The 13,759-nt window shown below is 39.2% G+C and overlaps 1 protein-coding gene across 2 annotated transcripts in view; it reads right to left on the bottom strand.

Moving 5' to 3' along the window:
* NEBL (nebulette) overlaps positions 1 to 13,759 on the bottom strand; it is a 588,942-nt gene that overhangs the window by 180,026 nt on the left and 395,157 nt on the right. Inside the window, exons 1-2 of one of the 2 annotated variants that reach the window (XM_006887051.1) lie at positions 6,688 to 6,772; positions 6,532 to 6,599 (exon numbers count right to left, since the gene is read on the bottom strand). The exons of the other annotated variant lie outside the window; for it this stretch is intronic. Coding sequence (XP_006887113.1) covers positions 6,532 to 6,599; positions 6,688 to 6,772 — 153 coding nt within the window. Of the gene's footprint in view, positions 1 to 6,531; positions 6,600 to 6,687; positions 6,773 to 13,759 lie in introns of those variants that run through there. 2 annotated transcript variants of the gene reach the window in all.

Raw genomic sequence — 13,759 nt, forward strand, 5'->3', positions numbered from 1 at the left:
CTCAAAGGGCCACGCGAAAGGGCAGGAAACTACAGATGAGATTCATCACTCACAAGGTTAAAATAACTCAAGCTACTATTAAAAGACCAGGGGCCCTCAACTCTCAGCTACAAATCAGATATCAGGAGAGACGGTGAGGATACTGCCCCAAAGAAAACGATCAAATTGTCTGCTGCAGCCTCTACCTACGAGAAATTTATTACAATGGGAGGTGAAGGGGGTGCGGAGGAACAAACACAATTAAAACACAGGCCCACTCCATTATTGCTCACAGAGAGGAGCGCTGTTAACCCAAAGCTGGGCTTCTCTGGAGGTTAGAACTCACCAGCTGCTCCATAGGAGAAAGACTAGCAATTTCCTCTATGCGATTTACAGCCTTGGAAATTCAGTGGAGGGACAGCTGTGAGTGGGAACTGACTTGATGGCAATGAGGGAAGGAGAATCATGGTCACAGGCTATCTGCTCCGGAAATGCTACAGTCTGTCACCTTTGGTTATGATCCCTCATAAAGGCACACAGGAAAGTCAGGAGAAGTCCAAAGAGGAAAAATTACAGTAATGACAAGGGTGCAGACAGACATCTTCATGAAGACAAACTAGATACATAAGCTATTCAAAGCTCTCTGGGCTTGCTTTTCACCATCTCTGAACTGAGGTCATAGGACCTATGGGACTGACCTGTTGTGGAAAGGCAAATAATACTACGGGGGGGGGGGGGCGTCTGGCAGGAAAGAATGCCATTATGATGCCTCTTGGATTCAGACAGGTCTTATTTCAAGTGTAAGGTTTGTGGCTGTGTGTAATCGGATCAACTCCATTGCTCTTGAGCCAGAATGGATTCATAGTTGACCCTCCATTGGGTTTCAGATGCCGTAAATCACACGGGAGGGGACTGCCTACTTTTCTCCTACAGCTGGTAAATATGAGCCACCAGCGATGATGGGCCAGCAGAACAGCTCCCTATGGACTCTCTCACCAGAGCTCCCCAATATAGGGCTACTGTTGTTGTTGTGTACTGTCGAGCAGTTAATCGCACAGAGCAGCTGTAGAACCACGTGCCTTTGGGATTGCAGTGCTGCTTCTTGCCACTAGGCCACATCTACCATGACATCAAATCTACTTGGTGACATGGCTTGGAAAGAGAATGTTTTCAAAACATAAACAAAGGGCTTGGTAGGGAGTTCTGGTGGCCTAGCGGCAAGAAGCTGCACCGCAATCCCAGAGGTATGCAGTTCGAATCCACCAGATGCTCTGCTGGAGAAGGAGGGGCAAACTCCTCCTTCCTGTACCAGTCAGATCCGATTTGACAGTACACACACACACACACACACACACACACACACACACACACACACACGGGTGAGGTGAAATTATGAAACAAGCTTAAGGTATTTAAAAGTCAAATTTATGCTTCTGCTTTTAAGTATTCCCTGTTGTTGTTGCTGTTGCTGTTATTGTGTGCCAGTTATCCACTACTGACCCTCCAGCAGATTTTCAGAGGTAGTTAACTATCTGAGGTAGTTATATGCATGGGAAGAGACTGCCCATACTTCTCCCATGGAGCAGCTGGTGGATTTGAATCGTGTGTCTTTGAGACTACAGCAGAACTTCTTACCACGAGTCCACTGGAGCTCCATAAGAAGCATCAGAGTCCTTCGCTTTTGAAATGTTGTTGGTTGCTCTTACAACTCACAGTGACCCCATGTGACAGAGCAGAACTGCCCCATAGTGTTCTTGTCTGTAGAGTTTATGGGACAAGGATGGGAAATCTCCTCCCATGCTATTAAATGTCTCCGAAAACCTGCTGGAGGATCAACTATGGGTTGGTTCCAACTCCATGGTACACAACACAACACACACAACTGAGTAGCTTAGAATTGTAAGCCTTCTGGTTAGCCGACATGCTCTTAGTCACTGCATCACCATGTGTTTAAGATGATGAGCTTGGAAAAAAACAGTGTACTGCATGGGGGCACTAAAAGATGGGCCACTAGCAGAAGTACAGCATAGATTTGACTGAAAATCAGAGTGAAAAGTCATCAATTTGTGTCTGTTTTATCTCCAAGACTGATGCTGCTTCTATGTGCATTTTATATAACCAAGAAATCCTACCCAGTGCTACTAAGTTAATTCTGACTCCCACTGACATTTCACTAGGCTGCCCAGGCTGAAATTTTTACAGGAAGAGGTTGCCTCACTTTCTCCCATGGAGCACGTGGTGGATGTGAACACTGGTCTTTAGGCTGCAGGGTTCCGTATACGCAAAGAAATACTTAAAATTGAAGTTTATGCGTTTTATATAAAATCACTGCTAATTCTAGGAGGGAAATAAGAAGTTATTACTTAATAATATTATTAAATAAAAATTCTAAAAAAATATTAACATATTATTCAGTAATAAAGTCCGGGAGCTGCCCACCAGGGATCTTTCATGGTCTAGGGGCAAGAAACTGTGCTGCAATCCTGAAGGCATGTGGTTTGAGGCCACCTGTGGCTCCACAGGAGAAGGATGGGCAATCTCCTCCTGTGTGAGTAACTGCCTCTGAAAACCTGCCAGAGGGTCAGCTATGGGTCAGTTCTGTCTGTGGTACACAACAGCAACAACAAGATAGATTTTCATGAAAGAGAAATTAAAATTGGTTTTTAAAACTATTTAAATTCTATTCTAAGTTCAAATTCCTCTTTTAATTTTCTGAACAAAAGGGGTAAATTCTCATACCATATAAAATGCAGTAATATTAACAAAATAAACTCTCAAGTAAACATCTAAAAATTAAACCAATGCTCGGGAGGGTGGAGGGACAGCGCAGGAGAGGAAAACCCTCTATGAGGTGTATTGATTCAGTGACTGGGGCAAACAGGGTAGTTGTGTCAGAGACAGTGAGATTAGCACAGGATAGAATAGGGTTTAGGGTGTTTTACATAGGGTCGTTATGAGTCGCAGGTGACTCAATGACACATGGCAACAACAATATCTTAACAATTTTAGAATTCAGTATGGTAAAATAAACATTATTATACACACCTATAAATTTAGATCATGATCTAAATATTTAGAAGTACCTTGCCATGTAATACACATCTATTATAAACAGAAATCATGACATGTGTTTTGTTTTGCCTACATGAAAATGAAATAACATGGCATTTGCTTTTGCAAATTGTTAAAGTCCATCACCTCTCACCACAGGGTTGATTTGAGAGCCACTAACAACTAGTCTTACCCAAAATACGCCCAACAAAATCACTTAATAGCTATAGGTATCACTGTAGACCTTAGGATTTAGATAATACAATTTAGCTTGGCCACACTTAAAATTCAGTAAATACATACAATGCCAGAAGATGTCCTGACATAGCATAAAGCTTTAAATGGTACCATAAATACTATTGATATTTGCATATTAAATATGAATAAAGCTAAATTAAACTTTGCATAGAATTCTATAGCAATAAACAAAATAGAGTGGATAAGAGAAAGGACTGAATGGGGAAAACTAATTTACAGATGTAGTGGTCATTAAGTATATTCTCAGCTAGCAGGAGACATGAAGTTTGGATAGAATCTTAAGACTTTATGCTGAGCAAAACAAACTAATCACAAAAGGACAGACCCTGTATGGCCTCATTTATATGGAAAAAGAAAAGGCAAAGATAAGTGGCTACCAAAGGTGTGAAGAAGGAAGTAAAGGGAGGTGAATAGTGATAAAAATATCATATTGACTAAGGGTAGAAGTGTATATCTATCCGTAAAACATGAAATTGGTGAAAGTTATTTGATAGACATATTCAAAATAATGTCAACAATTTGAGTAGAAGCTGAGGCTACTTATGTACAAATACATCCTCACTAACTTTAGTTCCCTGGTTTAGAATGTCAATGTCATGGTTTCACAAGTCTTCCTATTTAATTGGCCTAATAATGTGCTCAATGTGTCTCTTCTACCTCCTAGTTTACTGACACAATGCCTGATCAAAGCTTGCAAGTGGTTATCTATGATACTACAATTAGTCTCTATTCACCTAGAGCAAGAGAAAAGAAAGGAGAGCTGGACACAGAAAGAGAATATGGAACGAATTGCTAATTGTCTCCATGAACAACTACTTCCTTTGTCATGAATCCAGAACTGGACAGTGGCTGGTTGCCATCACTGCTGAACATTTTAAATAAAGATTCCACAGAACAGTCTTGATTAAAAGGGAGGAAATGACAAAACAGAATTTTAAATTCTCATGGACTCTAGACTTTAGAGCAATGAAAGTTGAACGAAATAATCTTTAATCCCTAAACAAAAAATATTCCCTGAAATCATCTTAAAAACCAACAAAAATTTGGCTTAAATAATTTAAAAAGATCTGCTTTGCATACTATGTGCTTTTAAGACTACTCATATAAAATAAAATTGGAAACAATAACTCCAAAGACTTGACAGAAAACTTAAGAGACTTTCTTGTAAATGAGGATGAATATGATGAAAATGGCTGCACAATTCAAAGAATGTAATCAATATCTCTACATGTAAAAATTTCAGAGTTGATGTTGGTTTTGCACTGTATATTTTCAACAACAAAAATTATATAAAATACAAGAGAAAAATAATAGAGAATTAATATCAATGAACTACTCATAATGTTTCTGTCTACTATGTAGACACTATTGTTACCACCATAACCTTACTAATATGGTACCATGAAGCTCTGGTGACTCAGTGGTAAGGAATTGTAAAGTCAACCTTAAAGTACATGGTTCAAATCAACCAGCTGCTCAATGAGAACAAGATGGGCAATCTCTTCCCATATGATTTATTGCCTTTGAAAACCCACTTCAGGGTTACCTCTGAGTCAGTTCAGACTCAGTGGTATATAACATCAATAATTATTGCACAAGATACGGCAAGGTGGCCTAGTGACAAGAAGCTGCATTGCAATCTTGAAGGCATGTGGTTTGAGGACACCAGCCATTCCAAAAGAGAAGGATGGGAAATCTCCTCCTACATGATTTACAGCCTCTGAAAACCCAATGGAGGGTCAGCTATGGGTTGCTCTGACTCTACGGTATACAACACACACACACACACACACACACACCCCAAGTTTCAGAGGGTCACTGTAAGTCATAGTGTCCTAATAGTACTTAATAACAGCAACATTATAAATGTTAAGGGAGCTTTGGTGGCCTAGTGGGTAAGAGTTGTGCTACCAACTCTCAGGTGAACAGTTCAAATCCACCAGCTACTCCATGGAACAAAGATGGGCAATCTCCCCCCTTTCAATTTTTGGCCTCTGAATATCCTCTTGGGGGTCAGCGATGAGTTAGTGCCAACTCAACAACAATGAGTGAGTAATTATATGTAATAGGCTAAATGTTAGACTGAAACCCAAAATTTCAGCAATTTGAAACCAATAGCCATTTATTTCACAGATGAATGATCGTCAGTCTTTCTTGTTAAGGTTTACAGCCACATAAATTCAATGAATGGCTATCATAAGTCAAAATTAATTTGACGACAATGGGGTTCTTTTGGGGGGGCTGTTGTAATTAGGGGGCTGGGGTTGGCATTATTTGGTAAGTGGCACACTTGAAGCCTGAGAGGTTATATAATCTCCCCTAGGTTACTGTTAAGTCCAACTCAAGAAAGGACACCAGGGGACTTGCCATCACCCAAACCACTTCTGAGGACTGATTGCTTCTGAAAACAAACACTGGTAAAATATTCTGACCACTTGTTCTTTAGGAACTATAGATAGTGCAGGTATTATGAATTGTTTGCTAAATAAAGATATAAACACATACCTATTTTATATGAGCCTTCTTTCCTCTGACCAGAAAGCCACCTAAATTCTTATCCTTAGTAATATTCCTCTGTGCTTCTAAAACTCTAGTGTACATATTTACTCTATGTATGCATGCATATATGTTTACATACAAACATCTAAGCACATATTAAAAATACACTGCTATACATATACATATTTATAATAACTCTATAAATCTCTAATTTCCTTGCACTAAAAACCAACCCCTATTACTAGAGGGATGAAAAATTGCAACAAGTATGCTCCTTTTCACTGTTATCATCATATAGATTAGGGATTTTCTTTGTGAATAAGTGTTATATGTTTACATATATATAATTTTTCATCCACCACCTTCTTCAAAAAGTTTCCCAAAAAATTAAAAATAATTTATTTGGGTAGTTGTCCTCCCAAAATGAATGACATGATACATGTTTAAAGACCCTTGGGGTTTTCATACAGAATCTTCTCTGAAATCCAGTGATTATGATCACATGACAGAGAGACAGTAGGATACATGGTGGGCAGGATCGGGGATAGAAAATCAGGAGATGGCTCTAGCATAAATCGCCATGTGTATGACCTTGGAGAAATCACTAAACATTTCTGGACTCACCCCGTGGACAACAATGCTTTAATAAATGATTTTAAGAATTTTTCTCCTCAGTTCTATGCATCTATAACACACCTCACACATAAAACAAAAGAAGAAGGGGGAAAGACTTAAACCACTTACATCACTAATGAGCTCTGTGCATTTTCTGGCCAATTCCATGCTCAGGTCTTCCATAACAGGTTTATAGACTACCTGTTCAAAAAAGAAGAAGGAACACATTTTTCTAATCATTACCTAAGAGGAAAAAATGATGCTCTTTGGAAAACACGTCCTCACTCACCTCATCTTCTTTACTGTCTTCATCCTCTGATTTTTCCTCTTCAGCTTCATTTTTCAAATCATCAAACACTGGGTCTCTCATTATTACCCTGTTTTTAAGATATATATTCTTAAATTCACTAGTGGAGCACCCTTCTCTGTCCCCACTGCCTATGAGGTCTTGGAGTCCCTGGTGCCCTGGTCTGAATGACTTTGCCCAGGCCTCAGCCTTATTTAGCTCATACTTCACTCTCCTTATCACAACTGTTCGTGATTGAACAGGATGGCAGATGCCTGCCAGTGCGAGCCTCAGAAGTGGGCAAAACATCTTAAAGGACAAAATTCCGTTTTAAGGACTGATCTTTAAACTGGCTAAGAAATTCAAAAGAGAAAGTTTATTTCAATACCATTAACTCAATCATTAAATAGTTTGGAAAGGACTTAAAGACTCTGGGGAAACTGCTTAGCTCTAATACTCAAGATACCAGAGTGGAAAGCCTATTATCTCAAAGACAACTCAGCTTCATCTAAATAAAGCTTGCCTGGAATGTCAGTCCTCTCTTTGAACTGGTGTGGTGGATCTATATTGCTGAAACTCATTTCATTAACCTAAATTATTTTTTTATGGGACACATAACTGCTTTTCACATTCTGAACCTATCAACTTTCTATTAGTTGATTAGAGACCAATAATTTGTTAAGGTTTCTGAATCCTTTCAAAGAATCTATACTGTGCTAATTTTGAATGTGGATCTTATGCTGGTGCATACTGCATTATTTTAATTGTAAACATAATTAAATTTGTGAGATGACACTTAAAATATGCTTCCATATTACTTCAATATTCTAGAAACACCACTGTTTAAAAAATACAACAATTTATTTTCTTTCTGCTCACTGTGCCAATTTTCACAAATTCACTACTTATTTGTACATTCCTTAAAATACATCAAACTTGAAAGACCGTATATAAATATAAAAACTATAGTAATATTTATTATGTGGTGTGTATCATTGATTACAAGGAGCTCTGGTGGCCTAGCAGTAAATAGCTGTACTGCAATCTTAAAGGCCTATGATTCCAATCCATCAGCTGTTTTGTGGGGTAAAGTTGGGCAATATCCCGTGAGATTAACTCCCTCTGAAAACCCACTGGAAGGTTAACTATGGATTGGATGTGACTCAATGGCACACAACAACAACAACAACATCATCATCATTGAATATATCATTAAAAACCAAATTTCCAAAAACATATTTTATAATGCCAATTTCCTGAATCCCAATATTCTATAATACTGATAATTTCTTAATTTATTATTTAAATATCAAGATAAATTAATCTTTATAAAATCCAAAGCATTACGTATTAAAAATTACCCAATGGTAAATAATTAAACTGACTACATAAATACAGTTTATGTTAAACTGACTACATAAATACAATGGACAATGACCAAGGAGGATAGAAGGAGAATTGATGCCTTTGAGCTGTGGTGCTGGAGAACAGTACTGAGAATACCATGGACTGCTAGGAAAACAAACAGATTTGTCCTGGAAAGGGTTAAACCAGGTGGCTCCTTGGAGGCAAGGATTCTGAGGCTCCGTCTAACATACTTTGGACATGTTGTGAGGAGAGACCGGTCCTTGGAGAGGGACATCATGCTTGGGAGGGTGGAGGGACAGCGCAGGAGAGGAAGGCACTCTATGAGGTGGAATGATTCAGTGACAGGGATAATTGGGATGGGAGTGTCAGAGACAGTGCGACTGGCACAGGACAGAGCGGAGTTTAGGGCTGTTGTACACAGGGTCACTATGAGTCGTAGGCGACTCGACGGCACATAACAACACAACAACATAAATACAATTTTATTCAAAATAAATACACCAATCATAAGAAATTAAGTACAATATGTCAATGTGTTGTTTGATTGTTATCATATCCAGGTTTTTTTATTTATTTAAAAACAAAACAGTTTGTTTTACCTAAAGGAAAATTCTATCAAGAAATTCAACACAGACATTATATAGATTATTTCTCAAAGTTTGTTTACTGAACCTAAAGTGCCCCCATAGTCTGTAGAGGTGGGGTTAAGAAGTTTTTTACACAAGTCTGGGAAAACCTTTGCCTATATTTTACTACAGCCATTTACAGAACCCCATCGTATAGTAATACATTAGAAGCTCTACGAACTACAGGCAAGAAACCTATTTGTTTGATTAACCTGTTATTTTTCAAACCAGAATTCTTTCATTTACATAACGACTACTATCTCAGAAAACATTGTTCTATGAAATACTACAGAGAGAGCACCTACACTATTATGAAAAAATGGTACAAGCTAAAAGAGTTGTTGATATTTTTATTTTTTTATCTTAACTTCAAAAGGGCAAAGATGTCACACTTTCCCAATGTAGCTTGTTCCGCAAGCAAAGTTTGTATGTTACACTTGATTCATAAAGAAATAAAGTACATAGACCTTTTCTTTGCCTCAAGTTCCCTTTCAGATGACTGTCCTAATACTAGACAGAAGATCTCTGCTATTGGAAATAATGAAGAGCAGTTATATAAGCTTTTTTAAATAAATCTCCAGAAGGATATGGAGATAAAGTCATCCAAGCTGCCTAAAACGTGTCCCTTCGCTATTGTTTGATGTGACAAGACTTGGGTTGCCACCTAATCCTCATAGTGAATTACCTTCATGCGGCTTCAGAAGCAGCTCCTTCTTCACTTCCCATTATGTAACAAGTTCTTATTGACTCTCTGCTGCTGTGCCAGAAGAAAATAAGCTGTTGAGGCAATTCAGAAAAGTTCTGAGAGCAATTCCAAACACTGACATGAACTGTTCATTCAAAATCAGAGATAGCAGATTCAGCATCTTAAAATCAAATGCGTCCTTAAAAATTATTTTACCTAAAGCTTTCTCTACAGAGGAAAAAATTAAAGTTCAGCGCAATTAAACCTTTGTCTCATTCACAACATTATTAAATGGAGTCCTGGGGCCAGACCTTAGCTAAAGCCCTCTTATGTATTGGCTTGTGTCTCTCTAAAGCATATGTTAAAGTTTTAACAACATCTCCCTCCAAACCACTCACTTTTCCCTCACCAAAAATCCCCCCTTGCCGTTACATTGATTCCAACCCATAGCATCCCTATATGTCACACCAGAAATGCCCCATGGCGTTTCCAAGGCTGTAAATCTTTACAGAATCAGACTCTTAACATTTTCTTCCAAGTCCTGGCTGGTAGATTAAATTGCCAACTCTTTTGGCTGGCAGCAAAGTACCACCAGGACACTTCTCTTAACTCCCATATCTGTGTGACTTTGTTTTATCTCTGATGATGTTATCAGGTAAGGTGACATCATACTGGCATGAGATGAGTCCCAATCCAAAGGGATTGAAAGACCTCCACTCACGCTAAAGAGAAAAGATATAGAAGAAACAGACACACACAGAGAACACTCCCTGTGACTATAAAGCCAGATTACGTGACAGCTGCAAGTCAAACCTCGTGGTACTAATAAATGGGAGAGACAAGAAAGGACCTTCTTCCCCTACAGCCTTAGAAAGGAGTCCTGCACCATTATGAACTCACATTCCTAATGGAACTGAGCATGTCAGACATTGTGAGGATGGTCCAGGATAGGACAGGACAGGGTTCAAATCTGTTCTTCAAAGGATCTCTATTAGTCACACTCAATGATACCTAACAACAATAGCAACAGCCCCCAGAACTGTGAGACAATACATTCCTGCATTTGTAAGCCAGGGGACTTAATGCACTTGCTGAAGAATATCAAGAACCTCCTTCAGTACTGGTAACATCGTAACATCAAGAAAAAAAATCCTCAACACTGGTAACATCATGATAGATGGAGAAAAGATCGAAGTTGCCAACAATTTCATGTTATTTTGATCTACAATCAACACTCACGGTAGCAGCAATCAGGAAATCAAAAGACATGGTGCACTGGGAAAATCTGTTGTCAAGAATCTCTTTAAAATTTTAAAGGGCAAGGCTACCAGTTTAAAGACATCAGTGCACCTGACCAAGACACGGTCTTTTCAATTGCTGCTTCCCATGCATCTGAAAGTTGAACAATGAACAAAGATGAAGAAGTGATCCCTTTAAATTGTGATGTTGACAAAAAGTATTGAATGTCCCATGAACTGTCAAAAGAACAAACAAGTCTGTCTCAGAGAAAATGCAACCAAGGTACTCCTTCAAGGCAAGGATGGTGAGACTTTGTTTTACATACTTCACACAAGTTTTCATGAGGGACCAGTCCTTGGAAAAATACACGATACTGGGAATACATTACACTGGGGTCAGCAAAGAAGAGGACAACCTTGATGAAATGGCTTGACACAGTAACTGTATCAGTGGGGTCAAGTACGTGGGAAACTACAAGAACTACCTTACCCTGGTAAGGTAAGGTTCAAGTCTTTTGTCACAGGGTCACTATGAGACATATTCAATTTGACAGCCATCTAACAACAACAATTTGTTATACAACTTGTTCTACCATATTTTACTAGTAGTTCTTTGTTACAGCCTCTCTAGGAAATTAACATAAACCTCTTATTAATTCATTCAACAAATAAGTGTTGTTTTGCCAGGTACAGTGATTGGTGCTGGGATACAACAGAGTAAAACAGAATCTCTGCTAAGATAAAGTAGAAAATAAAAACTCTTTCAAGATTTTTGGAGTTAACTCCTTAATGGATTATTGGGCAAACTAGATAGACCATTCCTTTTGCTTAGACACATCTTTCTTCCTTTCACTACTGTTCTTGTTGTGTACCATAGAGTTGGAACCCGCCCATAGCTGACCCTTCGGTGATGGGTTTTCAGGGGCAGATAATGGTACAAGAGGAAATTGTCCATTCTTCTCCTGCGGAGCAGCTGGTGGCCTCGAACCACGCGCCTTTGGGAGCTTCTTGCCTTCCTTTGGGAGCTTCTTACCATTAGGCCACGAGAGCTCCCTTTCACTGATTAGTGTAATTGTATAATTAGTAAAATAAATTTTCTGGAGAGTATGTGAACTGCATGATATTCAACTTTTAGTGTATTATACAATTGATACGTTGTCCAGAAAATTTCAAGCCCTGTACTTTATCACAGCAAAGATTTCATGTCAGTACTCCAAAATCTGACATGAAGAAAAAGAACAAAGTATTCTCCTGGGTAACTATCATGTTTAAAAATTCTCTAGCTTCTTCCCTTTTTTCTTTTTTTTTTATATACCATTGTTCATTGTTGAAAATTTAATACATATTTCTACCTTAAAACACTCCAAAGGGAATAGTTGTGAATAGTTCCTAATCTCCTTTACTTATGAAAATTTCATTTGTGTGGCCTAGTGGCAAGGAGCTGCACTGCAATCCCAAAGGCCAAGTGGTTTGAGGCCACCAGCTGCTCCACAGGAGAAGGGTGGGCAATCATACACAACTACTTCTTCAGTATTCTATCTGTGACATAACAGGACATTACATTGCTAATGATTAGACCCCTAAGTTCTAGGCTTAGCACCACTACATGCTCTGTTGCAAATTATTGAGGCTCAATGTCAAGAAGACAAAGATTCTCACAACTGGACCAATTGGCAGCATCAGGATGGATGGTGAAGAGATTGAGATTGTATACAGCTTTAGTTTGCTTGGCTCCACAGTCAAGAGTCTTGGCACCAGCAGCCAGGAAATTAAAAGGCACATTGCCATGGGAAAGTCTGCTGTTAGGGACCTCTCCAAAGTACTGAAGAGCAATGGTGTCTCTCTGGAGACTAAGGTGCATCTGATACAGGCCATGGTCTTAACAATCACCTGTTATGCATCAGAGAGTTGGACAATGACAAAGGACGATAGAAGGAAAATTGATGCCTTTGAGCTGTGGTGCTGGAGAAGAGTATTGAGAATACCATGGACTGCTAGGAAAACAAACAGATTTGTCCTGGAAAAGGTTAAACCAGGTGGCTCCTTGGAGGCAAGGATTCTGAGGCTCCGTCTAACATACCTTGGACATGTTGTGAGGAGAGACCGGTCCTTGGAGAAGGACATCATGCTTGGGAGAGTGGAGGGACAGCGCAGGAGAGGAAGGCCCTCGATGAGGTGGATTGGTTCAGTGACTGGGATAATTGGGATAGGAGTGTCAGAGACAGTGCGATTGGCACAGGACAGAGCGGAGTTTAGGGCTGTTGTTCATAGGGTCACTAAGAGTCGCAAGTGACTCGACGGCACATAACAACAACAACAACATCTGAAATTACTTAAAAAAAACTTGTTTATTAAAGGAAAGTATTTTAAAATTAATAAAAGCTCTTACAAAATAAAGAATTTGCAACTATCCAATAGGGGTACACTCAATCTAAAACACTGCCAATAGAGTCATGAGTGGATAGCTAAACTCCATGGGGTTCCCAAGCTGTATCACAGGAGACCACCCATCTTTCTCCTTCAGAGCCACTGATGGACTGGAGTCAGAGAGGCCTGGCCTTTGGCTTAGCGGTGCAACTCCCTACAGAACACACCACATTACGAAAATGGCATTATATAAAAGTGCTTCTTATTTGAACAGATGGAATGATCTTTTCAATGCTAAGGGCCTTCTACTAGAGGACCTGAAGATGTGCATTAACATGTCTACTTATCATACTGAAATGACTAATCTTTTATAGTTAGATGTTTACTGTAAGCAAGTGTATTTTCACAACAATTGCCATGTCACAGAGGTAATTCAGGTTTTTACAGAAACCACAGTTAGCCAAGGAAACAAAACTGGTTCACAGGTCACTCATACAGTGGTTGAATCTCTTCAGTGTTCTGAAGGCCACAGGCTGTATGAATCTCTTAGGGTTCCAACAGGTATTTCATACATAATTTCACTTTCCCTCCTTTCTTTTCTTCATTGTGATAGAAGGGTTGATGTTTCCCATCAAGGAGATAAGTAACTTTGTTGTTGTTGTTGTTGTTGTTATGTGCCATCGAGTCGTTTGCAACTCATAGTGACCCTATGCACAACAGCCCTAAACCCTGCTCTATCCTGCGCCAACCGCACTGCCTCTGACACACCCATCCCGATTTCCCCAGT

The sequence above is a fragment of the Elephantulus edwardii genome, unplaced genomic scaffold (assembly GCF_000299155.1).
Source record: "Elephantulus edwardii isolate Elephantulus edwardi_28Jun2011 unplaced genomic scaffold, EleEdw1.0 scaffold00054, whole genome shotgun sequence".
Taxonomy (NCBI): Eukaryota; Metazoa; Chordata; class Mammalia; order Macroscelidea; family Macroscelididae; genus Elephantulus; species Elephantulus edwardii.